The sequence below is a fragment of the Lampris incognitus genome, chromosome 2 (genome assembly GCF_029633865.1).
Source record: "Lampris incognitus isolate fLamInc1 chromosome 2, fLamInc1.hap2, whole genome shotgun sequence".
NCBI lineage: Eukaryota > Metazoa > Chordata > Actinopteri > Lampriformes > Lampridae > Lampris > Lampris incognitus.
In genome coordinates, this window is record NC_079212.1 from 20576910 (window position 1) to 20599541 (window position 22632).

Sequence of the window (22632 nt, forward strand, 5' to 3'; positions counted from 1 at the left end):
TCAACAAACATTATACACAAATATAAAACAAATGAAGGACAATTACCGTGTGCGCCTCTTGAACCACGTGCAGAATAAAGTTATTTTGGGGGCTGTATATGGAGATGTCTTTCCTCTGCATCTATGTTGGTTCTGACCCATAATGCAACGGCTCCGCCCTTAACGAAACGCTGGTCATGTGACCCGTTATACTCTAACATCAAATATACCTTGCATAAAGGGCACTACATTTTTTTTAACTAAACATTAATCTACCGTGGTATATTTCAAATACATTTTTATTAATGTTACCCCTTTTAACCACTTAGTTATTACATTTTTAATCGTTTTTTAACGGCTGAATGAACTCAGTAACCATGAATTTATTACAAAAACGTAAAATAAACATCTCAATATAACTATCTCTGAGACAGTTACGCAGGCTTTAAGTCCAGATAATTCACGTGATAAACTGACAAGCAAGGATGTGGCCTGTGTTTAATTGTAGACTACACACTGTAACTGAACGTGTGTAGAGGGGGCATGCCGGGGCAAAGATGATACCCATTTAGGCCTCTCATCAATGTCAAATGAAAAGGGTAGGCAGTGAGGTAAGCATTAAACGCTGAGCTTCACAGAACGAGTGAAACTGATCTAAGGGATGGGCCAGGTGCCAAAAACTAGAATACCCACTCACAGCATGGTAAGCAAATTTAAAAAAAAAAAGAACTTGCTCAGCCTAATTGCATCTCTGATCCACATCCCGCTGTCAGAATTAATACCAAAGAAAAAGAAATAAAGGAAATCTATACAACTAAAACACGGGTATGTTAGTGATGTAGGTGTAGCCCGTGGAATTAGATACCACACAGGACACAATTACTTCCGGGGTTCTTGTAGCTTTAATTTTATTGTTTGAACCTTCGAATGCAGATCGTTTTACTGAGTGCATAAATTCCTGTGTCTTTCGAGCAAACAGCTCATAAATGTTCACAGATGTGGCAAGTTTAACAGAAAAGATTTTAAAAGGAAAATAATAAATACAAAATACAAAATACGGTGCAAAATACAGCAGTGGACTATGTATGTTAAACAGGGTTTAACAAAGACATGCGGAACCTCCTTAAGATTGCGCAACTTCTCACTCTGTCAGTTACCTTTAAACAGAATTAAAATGCATATAAAACCTTTACATCCCAAATACAATGGCATGGTGTGGCTTTATTCACGCCAACATTACCTTGTCATGCCTGCAATGGCGAACAGTGGTCGACGGCTCGCGCCCAAAATCACCGAACATCAACTCCAGTAGCGTCTAAATCAAACCATCTTGTCAAATTACCGACATACAATATTGTAATGTCCGTAGACGCCTTGTCTTACTGACATAAGAATAATTCAAGAACGAGCCGACTTCGTAGGTTCTTAACTGCGTAGCTTTTACTAGCGTTCATCCGACATACAACCTTCATAACATGCGCTTCTCACTTCCTGTATACGTCACACGCACTGCACGTACACCCGTGAGTGGGTCAAGTTAAACACGTGACAGGACCTCCAAAGTAATAACATCTTTCATTCATTACATCTCCCCCTCTAAGATTATTTTCTAAACATTTCTCTGAACATTTACTGCCAACAATTTTAACCTGTATATCACCCCCCTTTTCACAAAAAAATAAAAAATCTCCCACAGTACACAAGTCCATACGCCTCACAAATCCAGCCGGATTGCTGGCTTGCTCACCCTGCCAGAGCGAGTAACATATGGTGTGGAAGTTGGCATTTCTGCTGCTCGGGACTCATCCGTGTTTCCACTCTCCCCTGGAGTGACATGGTCAGGATCCCTGCTGACAAAGGTGAGTGTTTTAGGTGTGGCCAACAGGTGGCGCCTGTTCCTTCTGTAATGTTCACCTTGAGCTGTCTCCACTATGTAGGATCTGGGAGTGGAGCTCTGACTGTGAACAACTGCTGGCATTGTCCATGTTTTCTGTCCATCAAGTTTGGTGAGTACTGCGTCACCCGGGTTCAGTGGGCGCAGTGTCCGCACGCCGTTCCCGCGGTTGTAGTAGAAAGCCTGCCTCGATTTGGCTGCGGCGTCAGCGGTTTTGATCCGTTCCTCTTTAGGCCAGGCCGGTTTCAGGTTATGCTGCAATGTGGGTAAGGTGGTTCTGAGTCTCCTACCCATGAGCAATTCCGCTGGACTGGCTCCAGTGGAAGAAGAGGGTGTAGCTCTGTATGTCAACAGGGCGAGGAGAGGGTCTTCCTGCCTTAATATGCTTTTGGCTATCTGAGCAGCCCTCTCTGCCTGTCCATTACTCTGGGGGTAGTGTGGGCTTGAAGTCACATGGATGAAATCATAATCCTCACTGAACCTCCTCATCTCTTCTGAAACTAGCTGTGGCCCATTATCGCTAACTACAATTTCAGGGATACCAAAACGTGCAAATGTAGCCTTCAGCCTAGCTACAACCTGACTGCTAGTAGTTGTTGGTAGATTTAGGATCTCCAAAAACCTGGAATAATAGTCAGACACTATCAAGTAGTTTTGCTTTTTGTACTCACACAGGTCTATGCCAACTTTCTGCCATGGTCTGGATGGGAGCTCACTTGACATTAAAGGCTCTTTTCTCTGTGTGTTCTTGTGTTCTCTGCAGAATTGACATTGCTGTATCTTTGTTGTAATGTGCTCTGTCATTTTGGGCCACCACACTGACTGGCTAGCTCTCTCTCTGCACTTAACTATCCCCTGGTGCCCGTCGTGTATTCTGTCTAAGATCACCTCCCTCATCTCTGTGGGAATGACGATACGACTGCCTCTGATGACTAAACCATCTACCTCAGATAACTCCCCTCTCACCTGATAAAAGTCTCTGACTGTCTCCGGCACTTTATCGACATACTCAGGCCAGCCGTGTCTGATGAAGCCCAACACTGTCTGGAGCTGCAGATCCCCATCTGTGCTCTGTTTTATCTCCTGCATCCTTTGAGGTGTGGCAGGCACCTGGCACACGATGGCATCAATGTGCGCTGCAACATCATCATGAGAAGCACCATCTCCGTAGCGCTGCTCTGGGCCTCTGGAGAGTGCATCAGCCACAGCTAAAGTTTTGCCTGGTGCGTATTCAGCCACTGCATTGAAACGCATCAGCCTCATTAACAGTCTCTGGCACCTAATGGGCACATTATCCAAGTCTTTGCTGTTCATGAGAGGCACTAGTGGTTTATGATCGGTGACAAGTCTGAAATTGTCAAGCCCAAACAAGTACTTCTCGAACCTTTCACATGCCCAGACGCTGGCTAAGCACTCTTTCTCGATCTGTGCGTACCTTGTCTCTGCGTCACTCAGCCGTCGGGAGCAGTAGGCCACGGGCTTCCAGTGTTCCCCGTGCTGCTGGAGCAGAACGCCTCCCAGCCCGTAGCTGCTGGCATCTGCTGACACCACCGTAGCCTTAGTGACGTCATAAAAGGTGAGTACCGGGGCGGTGGCGAGTGCTGCTTTAAGGTCTTGGAATGCTGTGTTCTGTGCAGGTCCCCACAGCCACTCTGTCGTTGCTTTAAGCAGTCCATAAAGCGGCTGACCTACAGTGGACAGCTCTGGGACGTATTTTGCCAAATAGTTCACCATCCCGAGGAACCTCTTGAGTTCCGTCACGTTCTGGGGCTGAGGAAAGTTCTCTATTCCGGCCACTTTGTCCGGGTCAGGTCTGATGCCTGCCTCGTTGATGATATGACCAAGGAAGCGGACTTGTTTCTGTTTGAACTTGCATTTCGCTTGGTTCAGTTTGAGACCTGCTGTTTCAATGACCCCCAGCGCCTCTGCTAGGCGCCGGTCATGGATTTCCTCAGTCTCTCCATGTATAAGGATGTCATCCATGTACACCTCTGTGCCCTCTAGCCCGGTCAGAGTTTCCGCCATCTTTCTCTGGAAAATCTCTGGAGCACTCGTTATACCAAATGGAAGGCGGCAGAAAGCATACCTCCCAAATGGGGTGATGAAAGTTGTGAGCCCCCTGCTGTCTTCATGCAAGGGGATCTGGTAAAACCCACTTGCTGCATCCAACGTTGTGAAGAACTTTGACCCTGCGAGCCTTGGCATTATTTCCTCCATAGTGGGCAGCACGTATTTCTCACGTTTCACCGCTCGATTCAGCCTCCTGAGGTCAGCGCAGCAGCGAACCTCTTTCTTGTTCGGTTTCAGCACCGGCACCATAGCGGCGCACCATTCTGTGGGCTGAGTCACTTTTTCAATTATGCCCTCATTTTCCATGCGCTGCAGTTCTTTCTTAACCAGTGGTACAAGTGGCAGCGGTATCCGTCTGGCTGTATGCACCGCGTATGGCTGGGCACCCTCCACCAGAGCTATTTTCACTGGGTCTGTTTTCAGCAGTCCACTTGAACCGAAAACTCCACTGACCTCATTCATCCGCTTCACTAGACCCATCTCCACTGCCTCTGGACGACTCAGCAGACAGCTGCCTCTCCCCTTGATCACATACACTGGAAAAGAGTATTGTTTCTCCTTGTATTTGGTTGTGGCTTGAAACTGTCCTATGCAGCTGATGTTTCCACCTGGGCTTATGAAGCATGTGTCAGGAGGTCCCAGTTTTATGTTTGGCTTCAGCTTTTTAAATGTCCCTTGGTTGATAACAGTAGCGTCAGCCCCCGTGTCAATTTTAAAGGTTATTGGTACATCACTTATTGTTAAACTAACAGTCCAATCTTCCTGACTGCTCTCTTTGCCAACTTCTCCCAGAAAGTACAGCTGTTTAACCTCTTCAGTGACTTCTCTCACCGCTTTAGAGTGACATACACGCTCCCAATGTCCCTTTTTATGACACTTGTTGCACTTACTGTTCGTTGCAGGACACTTCCGCTCATCGGTGTGCTGCGTCTTGCCGCACCTCCCGCATTCATCTACTTTGTTGGTTGCCGGACTGCCGCCACCATGACGCTGTCCGCCCTTTTTGTTTTGGCGTTCGTCCCGCCATCGGACAACATTGACGTTAGCCAGCAGGGCCTCTGGTTGGTTAGCTTGGAGGCTGAGCTGCTTTGTTATTGCCTCCGCCTGGCGCACTTGTTCAATGACTTTCACCAGAGTAAGGTCCGCTGTGAGCTGGAACTGACGGGAGAGCACCTTATCTTTTATGCCCACTACCAGACGATCTCTGATATGTTCATCCCTCTTGTCCCCAAACTCACAGTGTTCAGACAGCTCATACAATGTCCGGATGTACATCTCCGCTGTCTCTCCTGGCTGCTGGCTACGTTGATAGAAGCACGCCCTCTCATGTATGATGTTACGGCGGGGAATAAAGTAGTCGTCGAACTTTTTCAGTACGATATCATAGTCCACTTTATCACCCTCCGCCGCGAAGTCAAACGAGCTGAATATCTTTTCAGCCTCGCTGCCCATTGCATAAATCAGCGAACTCACTTGAATCTCCCCGTCGTCTTTATCCAGCATTGTCGCGAGCCTGAAGCGCGAAAACCGTTGTCTCCACTCCGGCCATTCAAAGGGGCAGTCAAACTTGAATTCACTCGGCGGATTAAACTTCGGCATGACCGCTCGTGTTCAGATACACAGACTATTCTGACACCATGTAATGTCCGTAGACGCCTTGTCTTACTGACATAAGAATAATTCAAGAACGAGCCGACTTCGTAGGTTCTTAACTGCGTAGCTTTTACTAGCGTTCATCCGACATACAACCTTCATAACATGCGCTTCTCACTTCCTGTATACGTCACACGCACTGCACGTACACCCGTGAGTGGGTCAAGTTAAACACGTGACAAATATTGTTTGGAATAATGTTACAGGTATATTTCACAAGATATTTACACCTACTTACTACGGAGTCACAGCACCGTCACACCGCAATCTTCAGGTGGTTCACACAAGAAAAAAGAAAGAATACCCAAGATGCACTTGGATAACTTGCAGAAAGAGTACCCAAGATGCACTTGGATAACTTGCACGGAGTTACAATAAAAGTCCGCAACGCTCCCACTTACTGGTCAAAACATGCAATGACAACCAAAACTATAAAAATACACTCACAATCTGCTTCATAATTTAAATACATCAAATGACATTTTACATGGCTTGACAGTGTAACAATTACATATATTAACAGTTAAACTATACTAAATTTAAGTGGAAAATCATTTAACATATTTAACAGATTTACCACCCGGCTACATAGGCACTGCTAATAACATTGGTATGTTACTCCTTTTCCATTTAAGCTGTGTGTGTGTGTGTGTGTGTGTGTGTTAGTTAGTGATTTTGACAACAACTCCGTTTCTCACTTTGTGTGCCAGGGGGGCACCGTTATTGGCAGTGCCCGCTGCCAGGACTTCCGCACCAGAGAGGGTCGTATGCGGGCGGCCTGCAACCTGGTGAAACTGGGCATCACCAATCTGTGTGTGATCGGTGGTGATGGCAGTCTGACTGGTGCCAATCAGTTCAGGTCTGAGTGGAGCGGACTGCTGACCGACCTGGTCAAAAATGGTGAGAAGCAGACGGAGTGAATGCAGCTGTTTAGGTCTTGATATCTCCTAAGTCCTTGTTTGACACCACCCTTGGCTGTATATGTCAAAATATCTAAAACACCGCGTTACCTTCGGCTTGGTCGGGCGTCCCTATAGACACAACTGGCCGTGTCTGCGGGTGGGAAGCCGGATGTGGGTATGTATCCTGGTCGGGGCACCTGTTCAGGGGGGAGGGGGAACTGGGGGGAATGGCATGATCCTCCCACGTGCTACGTCCCCCTGGTGAAGCTCCTCACTGTCAGGTGAAAAGAAGCGGCTGGCGACTCCACATGTATGGGAGGAAGCATGTGGTAGTCTGCAGCCCTCCCTGGCTCAGCAGAGAGGCTGGAGCAGTGACCGGGACGGCTTGAAAAATAGGGTAATTGGCCAAGTACAATTGAGGAGAAAAAGGGGGGGGTAAAAAAAAGTCTAAACACATGAAAGCTATGATCTCCTCTCTGTGTAGCCCCTGTGGACCATGATAATATTTGAGAGAATGGAGGAAATCAGAAAAAAGGTCTGTATCACTCAGAAAGTGTCTATTTCCGGTGGTCTATTTTCTCTTCAGGTAAAATAGCCAATGAAGAAGCTAAGAAATCCTCCCATCTGAACATCGTGGGCATGGTGGGATCCATTGACAATGACTTCTGTGGCACTGACATGACCATTGGTACAGACTCTGCCCTACATCGTATCATAGAGGTGGTGGATGCCATCACCACAACTGCACAGAGGTTAGTCACCAAAACGCTACACATATATGTGCACATATCTCTGCACAAGATGAGATATGAACGTAACTGCACCCCAAAGGAAAGTTTGTTCATTGCAGCACCAAAGAAATGTTAATATTAATGGCAATTTTAAGAAAAAAAAAGGACTGAAGATATAACGTCATTCAAACAGAATTCCTATTAGAAAATAGTCTTACTTTTTTAACCATGGACACATTTACGGGTTTTAAATGCAGTACATTACATTACAGTCATTTAGCCGACGCTTTTATCCAAAGTGACTTACAATAAGAGCATTTAACGTAGGAAATCATGATGAAATTAGATAAATTCATGAACTTATCATTTGCTTCAAGAAAACATGATTGAATTTATAGAGCGAATGTGTAAATGTGCACCATTAAAGTGGTGTTTTGGCTTCTTCAAACCCATGTATCAATGGAAGAGAACAGTTGTTTTCCATTTATTCACTTCAGCTGCTGTTTCTTGGTCTTGATGGTTTTTTCTTCTGTCTCGGGGAAGTTAATGTGCTTTCTGTCTATCTACAGCCACCAGAGGACGTTCATCCTGGAAGTGATGGGCAGACACTGTGGGTCAGTAACTGTGTGTGTGTGTGTGTGTGTGTGTGTGTGTGTGTGTGTGTGTGTGTGTGTGTGTGTGTGTGTGTGTGTGTGTGTGTGTGTGTGTGTGTGTGTGTGTGTGTGTACGCGTGCATTCAAGCATGTGTGCGTGTAAGTCAGTGTGCATGCATGCATTTGTATGCACATGTCCTAGACTGATGGCATAAATTAGGCATCTCCCTCATGTGTACTCACCTTTGTTTGGATGGATGTTTGCTCTCCTCAGCAACCTAACATTTTCCCTGTGGAGGTTTCAAGTATTGTATATATATTAAGTGTCATGTTAAGCAGGGAAGCTATAAAAGCCGGCCATGATACTATATGAGATATACACTTTTCAAACTCCAAGACAAGGTTTCAAATTTACCTGTTTAATTTTGTCTACCTGTACGGTTTGAGTTACCTACAGACACTGTAGACAGTACATCATGTACATTGGTTTGCCTAAATGTGTGTGTGTGTGTGTGTGTGTGTGTGTGTGTGTGTGTGTGTGTGTGTGTGTGTGTGTGTGTGTGTGTGTGTGTGTGTGTGTGTGTGTGTGTGTGTGTGTGTGTGCACGCACGCATCCTGAAACAGGTACCTAGCTCTGGTAACAGCTCTGTCCTGTGGTGCAGACTGGGTATTCATTCCAGAAATGCCCCCAGATGACGGCTGGGAAGAGCACTTGTGCAGGAGGCTGGCAAATGTATGGTTCTATTTCCTCATCAGGACACCCGCCAAACTACTCTGGCAACTTTACTTGAATTTTATTTTGCTTAAAAGTATACTATGTAAGACTGACACCCATAAAGGTGCAGGGGTTGTGAATCACAATAAGAACTGCACACTCCTCAACCCCTCTCCAAACTGCATGTTTACATACATGCCTCTCAGAAAAGTGAACAGAGAACATTATTGAATACACTAGCAATTCTTAAATTGAGGAACTATAATTTATGACTAGAGAGAGTGAGAGAGAGGAAGAGAGACAGTGAGCATGAGAGAGCGGGAGAGAGAGATTTGAGTTTTAAAAGTACATTTATTCAGATAACGTTCCAGTCCAACGGCTGACATTCAAACATAATCACCTTGAAAACAGTTTTTTTTGGGGGGGAGACCATTGAGTAGTCTAAACAAGTATTTGTAACAACAAACAGAATTTCAAACTTAAATCGATTCTACTTGCATACCCCAACGTAACAAACACAAATTCGCCTCAGGGGGGATTTACAGCAACACAACATCCTGTCCTTAGACCCTTGCATCAGATGAGGAACTCCCTAAAAAAGAAAAACCTTTAACAGGGAGGAAAAATAGGAAGAACCCTCAGGGAGAGCAACAGAGGAGGGATCTCTCTCCCAAGACAGACAACATGCAATGGATATTGTGTTTACACAACTTGCATAACAAAATAAAACAAAAGCCAATAATGCAATCAGGACTTTCCCTCGTTACACAAATTAGAAAAAAAAAGAAAACCAGATCTTTATGATCTCCCACTGAGCACAATACTCCCCCAAGTTCTGGAAAAAAGGTCATTTCTGTGTGGATGCTCTGCTCCTCTGTCGTAGTCCCTCATCATCTTCAGCTCCTCTTCAGACAGTTTTTTAATCCGTAGCTTTAAAAAGTTTCTAGTGTGGCATGTAGACCTCATGCTGAGCTACTGCCTCGGTGTTGTGAAGGCCCGATCCTGCTGCAGCCACTATGCACTGTAGGGTGATAGCCCTGGTGGAAACCAGTTTTTGGGAAAGCCCTGGAGAGCACCAATCATGGACATCTAGCCTGGCCCCATGAATCAGTGGCTATTCCAGCAGCAGTAAGAGGAAGATCCCCCAGTGTAACACACTCATGACCTAACTTACTTAGTCTTTAACCTTTTAGAACCTTTTTTTTATTGGTCTTACACATCTTTCTGAGAGTTGTTACGTGTTGACAGCTCTGCTCCTCTCTTCACCTGAGTTTCCCAAACATACAGCCGCAGATCTGATGATATGACCACAAAGTCTATCATCGATCTTTGGCCTAAGGTGTTCTGGTACCAAGTACACTTATGAACTACCTTATGTTCGAACATGATGTTTGTTATGGCCAATCCATGACTCACACAGAAGTCCAATAACAAGGCACCACACGGGTTCAGATCAGCGAGGCCGTTCCTCCCAATCACGCGGTACGCCCTTCCAGGTTTCTCCATCGTTGCCCACGTGAGCATTGAACTATAGAGCAGAATTATAGAGTCCCGAGGTGGAGCCCTATCTGGGACCCCACCCAGAGACTCCCAAGAAGGCCGGATACCTCAAACTGCTATTCGGTGTATAAGCACACACAACAGTCAAAGCCTTCCCCCCAGCGACTTGCAGTCATATAGAGGCAACCCTCTCATTCCCCGGGGAGCACTCCAACACAGCGGTGCTCAACTGGGGACTTGTGAGTATCCCCACACCCACCCGGCACCATTTCACCTTGGCCAACTCTGGAAAAGTAATGAGTCCAGCTCCTCTCCAGGAGTTTGGTACCAGAGCCCATGCTATGTCTGGAGGTGAGCCCAACTATATCTAGTTGGTACTGCTCCACCTCCCACACCAGCTCAGGCTCCTTCCCTGCCAGACAATTGACATTCCATGTCCTGAGGACCAATATGCGATGCCGGAAGTCGGTACGCCCCGGTCCCTGCCTTTGCCTAATGCCCGGCCTGCATTATATAATAATAATAACAATAATAATAATAATAATAATAACAAAATAAGCTCCCTTCCCAATTCTGGCTCCAGGAGGGGGCTCTGGTTTCCCTTTTCCAGGGCAAGGTGCTGTAACTATGGTCATGTAAATTGTTACGTGTTTTCTCAAACGGAAACATTTTTTTCATCCAACAAATCAAACTCAACTAATTTCTGCAAAGTCAACATGCTTTAAATAAATTTTTCTGTATCTGGAAAATACTCAGATACTTTCACAGATTTTCCAAAGGTGTCATCTAGAAAACCATTAATTTCCTCTAGTGAATACAGATCTCCAATTTGTGAATGTGAGTCTGTAACAGAGATGCAGTCAGTCAGTGTCATACCCCATTTCCTCCACCTTATCCTCACCAGCAACACTCTCCATAATGCCCGACTCACCCTTTCTCCCCTTTGCACCACCAGCCTGACTGTGGTCAGGTCCAGCTGCTGGCCCTTTTCCGCTGCTTTTCCCTGCTGCCGGTTTCTCCTCTACTCCTTTCCTGTCATCTGTTGCGACACTCGGGACAGCCGAGCTGTCAATAATTGCATTCTTACTGCCCGAATCAACTCGGTTTCCCTTCCTGATTATCTGCCTGCCCGCTCCTCGGCTGGCCCGGTCCCCGGATCAGGCTGCCCCTCGACCGGCCTATGAGGGCAAGCATTCCATTTGTGCCCCACATCCGCACACTCAAAACATGCCTGTGCTGGCGTACACCATGTAATGGCCCTCCCCATGTGTTACTCTGAAGGAAACCTCCAGCGTCTGTGACGGACAATTCAGATGCATGAAAATCTGTCTCCGGAGGGATTGGACATGTTTAAATTTATCGTCCGTACAGCCCAACCTCAGAGTCCTAAAACTGCTCAACAGCTTCTCAAAATGCTGGAGCTCCCGTTCCAATGCCTCATTGGGAATGAATAGGGGAACACCAGAGATGGTGACCCGAGTAGAAAGCACGGCGAGTGGGGAAACCTGCAGATAGACGCCATTCAGAGAGACGCCGTTCACTATGAGCTCAGCCACAAAACATTCTTTTTTTCAGGAAAATAATCTCACTTTTGTTCATCCTGGAGACAGGACAGGTTGGCATGTCCCACACAGTCTCCCACAGCCAGGAGAACCGCCTGTATTGGAACAGATATATCAGGCTGAATGTAATGTGACTATAAATGCCATAGTAGACTGGTTAAGTTTTACACACTCGAAACTGCTTTAATCATCCTTCTGTGCCAAGTTACAGCTGAGGTCGCCACTTGTGTATGTCATAAATCCTCGCCTGTAATTTAAAGTGACCACACCATAACTCTATGTAACCCGGTTATTATTATGGTTTTATAAAGTTTATTATTTTGGTACAGTTGTACTATATTGAAATATGTATATGATTATATATGTTTTCTTATTTGACTTGCCTGTTGTACGTCCCGGGTGATCCGGGAGGGTGGGACAGATGGGGAAAGACAGTTGGAGGATGCAAATGAGTCTAGTGCAGAGAGTGTAGAGCAGGTGCCTAGTAGGCCCCAGAGAAGCACACGGGGTAAAATCCCCAGTAGGTATAAGGAAGAGACAGTTAATGTCAGATCTGAGCCAAGGCCAAAGAGAGCTGTAAAGCCAACAATCAGTCTTACCTGTGATGAGCCAGGTAGATCCAGCGACCAACCTCTAACCATTGTGCACAGAGGTCTTGTAATTGAGATCAAACAAACTTAGAGCAAAACAGGTCATACACTCCTACTACTCCTCACACTAAGTACTCCTTAGTTTGACCAGTTTCTTAGTGTCTTATGAGGACATACAGACATTTAGAAGAGGGAGGGTGTATTATTTTGGTTTCATAAAGTTTATTATTTTGGCACAGCTGTACTGTATTGAAATATGTTTATGATTTTATATGTTTTCTTATTTGACTTGCCTGTTGTACGTAAGGCCAATCAGGAGTAAGGGGGAAGGGTCACAGTGAAGGGAGGGGCAAGCAGTTGTGAAGAGGGGAATAGAAGAAGAAGAAGAAGAAGAAGAAGAAGAAGAAGAAGAAGAAGAAGAAGAAGAAGAAGAAAAGGAAGAAGAAGAGAGATGGGGTGAGACGGTAGATTGAAGGCTGCTGAAGAGGAGATAGTTGGAAAACGTAGCAAACGTCAGTCTCATCGTTTACAAGTTTAATCGCACAATATTCGAAGGTGTAAGCTATAAGTGTGATACTGGTGGGTGTAAAGTGAACTTCGGTTAGATGTTACTGCGTCATTCTCCAGTTCACCGTGACTGTCGTTAGCCAGCTGGTTAGCTAAGCTAGCTGATGTAGTAGCCTTGTTTGCTAGTTCAATGAACATATGCAGCTATTAAAAGAAGACTCGCACAGGATCAGACACACCAGATAGTGGTTTGAGCCACCAGGGTTTGCTCAGACTTCCTCTGGCTATGTGGGATTCTCATGTTGGAACAAGTCATCAGCAGTAAGCCTTTCGTCTCGTTTTCACCCGCGCCTGGGCCGTTGCGCGCACCGCCATTTCCTGAACATTCTGGAACTGCCATTCTCCTGAAGTGAGTGAGTACGTTTGTCCGTTTAGCGTACAAGAGTGAAGATAACATCGGTTGGACACGTGAAATCAGGCCTGCAACGAGGGTGTGTGTTTGAGGACCTCTTTATTAGTTTGATAGATGCCGGCTTTAGTTCAGTTAATGTTTAATAAGCTTGATTTGGAATATTGAAAAAGGTACCTACTTTAATTTTGTATTTGAACTGCCTGATATAGTGAAATTGCACTATATATTTTGGGTTTTGTTTTTTTTGGGGGGGGGGGTTTAGTTTTTTTTTTTTTTACAATAACTAAATATTTCGAATTGCAACTTTGTCTTGTTTGCTCATTCATCTAAAGGTTATTCATTTCATGGGAATCGGTATAATTAGGGAACCCAAACTAAGATTAATATAAATTGGATTATAGTGAGAGAACCTAGGGCCCTTCCCTCTATCGTCACGGGGTAAAAGGGGCTACTTAAAATGGAGGCACCACTGGGATAGTTTGGGTTTAAAAAAATAGAATCAGTTAAAAGTCAAGACAAATTAAAGTTGCATAAGGAAAAATCTAATCGGAGAAAATGGAAGCTCAAGCTGAGCTAGTGACAGAGCTGAAGGGCTGATGTCGTGGTGAGGTTTTAGATGAGGCTCATGCACTTACGGTCCTTATCCCAGAAGATGTGGATGTCACTAAAATTGAAAACACTCTGCAGACAGTGAAATGTTTGGGTCGTGTGCGTGCAGAGACAGTGGTATTGACGTGACTCAGACTCTTGGTGTCCAAGCTTTTGATGAAGAAGACCAGACTACACTTGATGGCATGGATGTGTTGGTGGAGGGAGAAGATGATGTAGGCTGTGTGAGGTGGCAAGGACCCGGCCCTGTAATTCTACCCCCTGGTGGTGATGTGCAAGTTGTGTGCAACGTTGAGCTTAAGCATGCTGTTGACCAAGAAATCCTGGTGGTAGATTCCTCATCGATAGCCTCGATCCCTGCTGGTGTGACACTTCAGGCCATGGTGGTGTGTAGACAGGCAATGGACATTAACAGCTTCAGAGTCTTGGTCAGAAATGACTCTTTGAGAGAGACAGCCATTCCAGTGGGAACTGTCATTGGGCATATGCACCTGGTAGATTCAGTCACTACCATCCTGCCCAAAGAGACAACCCCATCAGAGTTTGATGAGAGTAAGATCAACTTCGGAGACTCATCTATCTCAGCAGAATGGAAAAACCGACTTTGCCAGAAATTGTCGCAAAGATCTCATGTCTTCTCCATGAATGAGTGGGATGTCGGATTAGCCAATGGGGTGGAACATCAAATCTGGCTCCCCGACTCTCGACCATTCCGTGAGAGGTCACATCGACTGGCACCTACAGACATTGAAGATGTGCGAAAGCATCTCTAAGAGCTTCTGCAGGCCGGCATCATAACAAAGTCTCGAAGCCTCTATGCATCCCCAGTTGTTGTTGTGAGGAAGAAAAACTGAACTATTAGGATGTGCATCGATTACAGGGTGTTGAATAGTTGGTACCATCCCGGACCAATATACGACACCCTGCATTGATGATGCTCTGAACGCCTTGACAGGAAGCCAATGGTTTTTTGTTCTTGACTTGAGAAGTGGCTATTATCAGATAGACATGTCTGAAGAGGACAATGAGAAAACGGCATTTATTTCCCCTTTAGGCTTCTATGAGTTTGAGAGAATGCTGCAGGACATAAGTGGAGCCCCAGCGGCCTTCCAGGGGTTAACGGAGAGGGCAGTAGGTGATATGAACTTGCTTCGAGTGTTAGTGTACCTCGACGACCTGATTGTCTTCAGGAGGTCTCTGGAAGAGCATGAAGAAAGATTGCTCAAGGTCCTAGACCATCTCAGGAAGGTTGGGCTGAAACTTTTATGTGGACAAGTGCCAAATCTGCTTGCCGAGGGTGAAGTACCTGGGGCACATTGTGCCCGCAGAGGGTGTCACGCCAGACCCCGAAAAGATAGAAGCAGTTACCAGCTGGCCTCGACCAACCAACCTGAAGACCTTGCAGTCCTTCTTAGGATTCTGTGGCTATTATCACCGTTTTATAGCCAATTATGCAGCCATTGTCCGACCACTGACAGAGCTCACAAAGGACTACGCTCCAATTCAGAAGAGCAGGCAACATGCCTCAGATCAGAGTAAAGGCTACTGGAAAGAGTCTGAGCCCTTCGGGGACAGACGGGATCAGTCCTGCACAGATGCATTTCACCAGATCATCCACTGCCTGACACATGCACCTGTGCTGGCATTTGCAGAGCCTCAGAAGCCTTATATCCTGCACGTAGATGCCATCTTAAAGGCACTTGGTGCAGTACTCTACCAAGAGTATCAGGAGGGTTTGCGACCAATCGCCTTTGTGCATCTGAGAAAAATTACCCAAACCACCAGTTGGAGGTTTTAGCTCTAAAGTGGGCTGTGGTCAACAAACTGCATGATTATCTTTACAGGGCGAGGTTCACAGTACGTACAGATAACAACCCTCTTACGTATGTGCTGTCCACAGCAAAGCTCAATGCAGTAGGGCACAGATGGTTGGCTGCCTTGTCCACATACAGGTTCGATGTGCGGTATCACCCGGGCTGACACAACGTAGATGCTGACCTACTGTCAAGGGCGGTGCTTGATGAGGAGAACAAAGATGAACGGGTGACTTTATCGCCGAGTGGAGTGAAGGCCATCTGTCAGCAAGTCTGCATCCCTGAGTCTCCTAACTGTCCACTGAGATGTGTTGATCAGTTGGGAGCATCTGCCGAATGTGTGCCAGACATCTATGCTTTCCCCATGCACTTGGATGTGAGTTCCTTAGGACAAATGTCACAGCCAGAGCTAATAGCCACACAGAACAAGGACCCTGTGATTGGGCCAACCATACAGGCTCCAAAGCATGGAAAATGGCCAGCAGATGTGGAATCAAATCCAGAACTGATACAGAGGAAAAGGGAGATTGGAAAAGTAGAAATGAAGGATGGCTTACTCCATCTAATGCGCAAAAGACCTTCAGGAGAGGAGGCCTCTCAGCTAGTTCTTCCAGCCGAGTTTGGAGACATGATGCTAAAGTCCATGCACGATGATCTTGGTCATTTGGCATTGAGAGAACAACTGACCTGTAAAGGACCAGGTTTTACTGGACAAAAATGGCATTGGACACAGAACAGTGCGTAAAAAACTATGGAGAATGTGTCATATGCAAAAGTCCTTGTCAGAGAGCACCCCCATTGCACACGATAGTGAGCAAAGGGCCCATAGATCTGGTTTGCATCGATTTTCTCAATATGGAACCCGACACAAAAAGCATACGCAATGTGTTAGTGGTCACTGACCATTTCACACGTTATACTCAGGCCTTCCCAACAAGAAGCCAGAAAGCTCAAGTTATCCCGAAGATCCTGGTGGAGAAGTATATTGTATATTATGGACTACCCACGAGGATCCATTCGGATCAAGGAAGAGATTTTGAAAGCCGGTTAATCCGAGAGCTCCTGACCTTGATGGGAATTCGCAAATCGTGGACAACTCCCTACCATCCGCAGGGAGACCCTCAACCGGAGCGGTTCAACCGAACCCTACTCTCCATGCTTGGGACTCTGAGCCGAAAGAAGCAACACAACCGGAGCCAGCATGTGGATTATCTGGTCCATGTCTATAATAGCACAAAGTGTGATGCCACAGGATATTCGCCGTTATCATCTGATGTTCGGCAGAGAAGCCAGACTCCCTGCTGACTTGTGTTTCAGGACCTCTCCAGATGGCATAGAGGATGGCAGTCATTCCCACTATGTAGCTAGGCTAAAGAAGGATCTAAAACAAGCCTACAAGCTTGCATCTGCAGCCGCAGATAAAAGGCATCAGAGAAACAAGAAGGCTTATGACCAAAGTTGGATTTCAGTCCTTAGAGATTGGTGACAGAGTGCTACTCAAGAACTGGGGCCTGAGAGGAAAACACAAGTTGGAAAGCAGATGGAGCCCTGATCCCTATGTTGTGGTGGGGAAGATGCCCAACCTTCCAGTGTTCAAGATCAAACGCGAGGATGGAAGAGCTAGTACCAAGACTATTCACAGAGATCATCTCCTTCCCGTTGGTCAGCTTGTGAGAATCCCGAACACAGACCTGGTAGACGAACCACCTATCAGACCAAGAACCAGAGCTGAGATCCATCAGAATAAGAAAAGAACCTTACCTGAGACTCAAGAAGCTTGTCAAGAGTTGCAAGAAGTTTTAGATTTGTCTTCTGGCCTTGAGTATCATGTGCGTCAAGGTATTTACCAGAAAGAGTGTTTTTGCAAGAGTCTGGATGCTGTTAGAGCACCAGTCATTGTCAAAGATGAAGACGACGCTCCTTATCAGACAGATGGGAGTGTTTCTGATGACCGATTCTCATCTGATGATGATGCTGAGTCAGAGCACTACAGCTTAGGATTCCAGGAGTGTGATTAAGAGTTAGCTCCTGGTGTCACCAGTGATCCTGAGTCTGACTCTTATGTTGTAGGGAATGTTCCCCGTAACTACCCCCACACCCCTCAGCCTTACCCTGACACCTCTGACACAGACACAGGGGATGGTCAGGGTCAGCAGCAGGCCCGGGAGGGTGGGACAGATGGGGAAAGACAGTTGGAGGATGCAAATGAGTCTAGTGCAGAGAGTGTAGAGCAGGTGCCTAGTAGGCCCCAGAGAAGCACACGGGGTAAAATCCCCAGTAGGTATAAGGAAGAGACAGTTAATATCAGATCTGAGCCAAGGCCAAAGAGAGCTGTAAAGCCAACAATCAGTCTTACCTGTGATGAGCCAGGTAGATCCAGCGACCAACCTCTAACCATTGTGCACAGAGGTCTTGTAATTGAGATCAAACAAACTTAGAGCAAAACAGGTCATACACTCCTACTACTCCTCACACTAAGTACTCCTTAGTTTGACCAGTTTCTTAGTGTCTTATGAGGACATACAGACATTTAGAAGAGGGAGGGTGTATTATTTTGGTTTCATAAAGTTTATTATTTTGGCACAGTTGTACTGTATTGAAATATGTTTATGATTTTATATGTTTTCTTATTTGACTTGCCTGTTGTACGTAAGGCCAATCAGGAGTAAGGGGGAAGGGTCACAGTGAAGGGAGGGGCAAGCAGTTGTGAAGAGGGGAATAGAAGAAGAAGAAGAAAAGGAAGAAGAAGAGAGATGGGGTGAGACGGTAGATTGAAGGCTGCTGAAGAGGAGATAGTTGGAAAACGTAGCAAACGTCAGTCTCATCGTTTACAAGTTTAATTGCACAATATTCGAAGGCGTAAGCTATAAGTGTGATACTGGTGGATGTAAATTGAACGTCGGTTAGATGTTACTGCATCATTCTCCAGTTCACCATGGCTGTCGTTAGCCAGCTGATGGTTAACTAAGCTAGCTGATGTAGTAGCCTTGTTTGCTAGTTCAGTGAACATACGCAGCTATTAAAAGAAGACTCACACGGGATCAGACACACCAGATGGCGGTTTGAGCCACCAGGGTTTGCTCAGACTTCCTCTGGCTACGTGGGATTCTCATGTTGGAACAAGTCATCAGCCGTAAGCCTTTCATCTCGTTTTCACCCGCGCCTGGACCATTGCGCGCACCGCCATTCCCTGAACATTCTGGAACTGCCATTCTCCTGAAGTAAGTGAGTACGTTTGTCCGTTTAGCGTACAAGAGTGGAGATAACATCGGTTGGACACGTGAAATCAGGCCTGCAACGAGGGTGTGTTTTTGAGGACCTCTTTGTTAGTTTGATAGATGCCGGCTTTGGTTTTTCACAATAACTAAATATTTCGCGTTGCAACTTTGTCTTGTTTGATTATTCATCTAAAGGTTATTCATGTAAACTACTAATAAGACACGTTAGCCTCTAGCTAACGGGTCTGACCCTTTAGCCGAGCGGTTAGTGATGTCGCCTTGTGGTGCAGTACACCCCGTATCGAATCCCGCACCGGGCAAGAAAATAACTGGTTACATTCATTTCATGGGAATTGGTATAATTAGGGAACGTAAACTAAGATTAATATAAATTGAATTATAGTGAGAGAACCTAGGGCCCTGCCCTCTATAGTCACGGGGTAAAAGGGGTTACAGCTACATTCCCGCTCTTCTAGATGTAACACAAAATACATTACAGCAACACAAACAACAGCTATATTGCATAACTTGAGTGGCACAGATCCGTGAACACAACAGCATGAGTGGAGTACAGCACATAACAGGAAACTGACAAACTCACATGCCAGAAAAAGATGAGATGGCGTGTGTAACTAATAAGGTACAAAATAACCAACAAGGAAACTCAGTAATCACTCAATGGAAGAACAATATTTCTCAAAGTGCACACATTAGTTTTATCAGTCACTGGGGCTAAGTGGTGATGTAATCCCGATAACGCTGGTTGGGGTGGCTGACTCTTCCTGAGCGAGTCACCACAGGTTGTCTACCACCTGAATTACTTCAGGTGATTTCTGGTGTGGCAATGGACAGTGTGAGTGGTGCGGTGTTAGCGCGGACAGCTTCTGTATCAGGTGCTGCTGAAGCGGGAATTTGTGGTAGGACGTCCTCAGAGATGGCCGGTGGGGGTTCATCAACTCGGAGGAGGTGTCACCGATTCCTGATATAGTTGGATCCTTGGGATGTTATGTAGCTGTTGAGCTGAGGGGCTGGGCCCTCTACTCTTGCTAACCTGTCAAAACCATGTGCAGTCTGCACCCTGACGGTCTGACCTGGACTTAATGCAGGGAGGCGCCGGGCATTGCGGTCATGATATGCTTTCCCCCTCATCCTCTTTTTTGTGATGCTGGCTTTCACATTAGTGTGGACGGCTGGCTGGAACATGGCTTTGATCACTGGTATAAATGTTCTGGTCTGTCTGGACAGAAGGCACTGAACGGGAGAAGGGAGTCCATCATGGGGAATGTTGAGAGCATGGAGGAAAGCAGCTTGGATTTCCGCGCCATCACGATAGCACTTTTCCAGGAGGTGCTTAGCGGATCGCACAGCACATGCAGAAAGGCCATTTGATTGCAGGAAATGAGGACTACTCCACATGTATCTGAAGTCCCAAGTGTGTGCAAAGTCTGAGAAGTCCTTACCAGTGAATTGGGTCCCATTGTTAATCATGAGGGTAAGAGGAACACCATGTGTTGCGAAGTGTCGTTTCAGCTTTGCAATGACTGTGATGCTTTTCATATCAGGGAGGTAGTCCAGCTCCGAACCACCCCAAGTAAGAGTCCACAACCACTAAATGCATTTTGGCATGCCATTCGAATATATCTGCTGCAGTGAATGACCATGGTTGGTCTGGGATTTCATGAAGGTGCAGTGGTTCCTTTGTGTGGTGAGGCCAGTACATGGTCTCCCGAGCTCTGCATTTGGTGGCATCGATACCAGGATGGCCTTGGTGCAGCTGGCTAACATAGAACTTTTGCAGTGCAGGGGGTATTATTAGTCTGTCCACGGAGCAGAAGTCCGTCTTCGACAGTCAGCTCTTCCTTCATTGGAAAGAAGGGACGCAGAGTTTGGGGTAATTCCTTTGAGGTGTTAGGCCAGCCGTGCAGGATAACATCAGAGAGCGGTTGACACATTACTTCCCTCTCCACACCATTTCTCAGTTCATCTATGCGACATGAGAAGAGCACTTGGACTGTCGTGACGTCCAACAGGTGGTCAGTAAGCGCGGGCTCAGTCACCGGTAGGTGTGCACGTGATAAAGCTTCAGCAACAAAAGGTTCCTTGCCATGTTTATAAATCACATCGAGGTTGTAGCAATGTAATTTCAATATCATGCCCTGCAGTCGGGGTGACACAGTGTGAAGCAGTTTCCTCAGAATTGTTATTAAAAGGCTGGTGGTCGGTTTCAGTTGTGACAGGACATCCATAGATTATCAAGCTCAAAATGATGAAGGACCCAAAAAGCAGACTGACACAAGTAGTGAATGTTCCAAAAGGTTTAATCAGGCAAAAGGGCCAGAACACGGGATTTAGTCAGATTAGGTAGAGGCATCAAATGGCAGGCAAAAGGCGGAGTCACAAGAAACAGTAAAAGGTCAAAACATTCACTGGGAAGACAAGAAAATAATGCTGAACGCTTACATGGGGGTAAAGATTAACCGGCAACATGAGGGAGCAAACGCATTGCTTAAATATACACATGGAGGAGACAATGACACACAAGTGGAACACATTAGGGTGGGACCGGTAATCATACAGGAGGGAAACCTGACAAAAAGAGACATCTAGGATCTGGAGCGGGTCTGACAGTACCCCCCCCCCCCCACGACCAGCACCTGACAGCCCAGGATCTTTAGGATGCTGTTGGGGAAATCCCTGATGAGTTCAGGTTCATAATGAACCTGGCGGGGACCCAAGACCTCTTCTCCGGACCGTAGCAGGTACTGAAAGCCATGTCTTCGATGACGCACAGCCAGGAGCTTCCTAACTGTGTACACTGGGCCACTATCCACGAGCCGGAGATGGGGGGTGGGGTCGGGAGGCAGGGACCAAAGTGCTTTCCATGACTGGCTTGACTTGGCTGACAGGAAACGTAGGGTGAACTCTCATGGACCTGGGTAACTTGAGCCTTACAGCAACAGGATTAACCACCTGGACACAGGAAATGGGCCAATGAACCGAGGAGCCAACTTACAGGACTCCGTGTGCAGAGAGAGGTCCCGGGTCGAGAGCCAGACCTTCTGGCTGCTCTTATAGAACAGTGCCGGGGTCCGATCCCGGTAAGCAGCCTTTTTGTATGCCTCCGGGCTCTTGAGCAGGATCCAGTGAGCCCTGGTCCATGTCTGCCAGCAGCGATGCACCAGGGATAACGCAGAGAGGATGCTGACCTCATTCTCCAGGGATGGAAACAGTGGAGGTTGGTAACCATAGGCACACTAGAAGGGGGACAGGCCAGATGAGGAACAAGGTAATGCATTATGTGCATATTCAATCCAGATGAAATGCTTGTTCCACGTAGAGGGGTTCTGCAAGGTCAAACACCGTAGCCTGGTCTCCAACTCCTGATTTAACCAGTCTGTCCGTTAGTCTGGGGATGGTGGCTGGACGAGAGGCTAACGGTGGCGCCGATGAGGTCACAGAATGCCCTCCAAAAGTGAGCCACAAACTGTGGCCCCCGATCAGACAGGATGTTTCTGGGGAAACCATGGAGATGGAACACAAGGTGTAACATATCATCCGCCGTTTCCTTGGCGGAGGGAAGCTTAGGCAGGGGAATAAAGTGAACTAATTTGGAGAAGCAATCAACCACAGTGAGGATGGTGGTGTTACTTTCTGAGAGAGGCAGCCCAGTAACAAAGTCCACAGTTATGTCTGACCAGGGGCAGTGTGGCACAGGTAGAGGGTGCAGGAGACCCGTAGAGGGATGCTTGGAGGACTTGTTCCTGGAACAGGCAGCCACATACTCCTCTACCTCCTTTCTCATGGCCGGCCACCACAAGCATTGACAGATGACGAAGAGGGTGCATTTAACTCCAGGATGACAGGAGAGGAGAGCGGTATGGGC

The 22632-nt window shown here is 46.5% G+C and overlaps 1 protein-coding gene across 1 annotated transcript in view; it reads left to right on the forward strand.

Annotated features, from left to right (window-relative positions):
* The window catches only part of pfkma (phosphofructokinase, muscle a), a 50730-nt gene that overhangs the window by 11624 nt on the left and 16474 nt on the right, over nt 1–22632 (forward strand). The window contains exons 4-7 of the mRNA XM_056274532.1: nt 6307–6496; nt 7085–7250; nt 7799–7843; nt 8447–8555. Coding sequence (XP_056130507.1) covers nt 6307–6496; nt 7085–7250; nt 7799–7843; nt 8447–8555 — 510 coding nt within the window. The remainder of the gene's footprint in view (nt 1–6306; nt 6497–7084; nt 7251–7798; nt 7844–8446; nt 8556–22632) is intronic.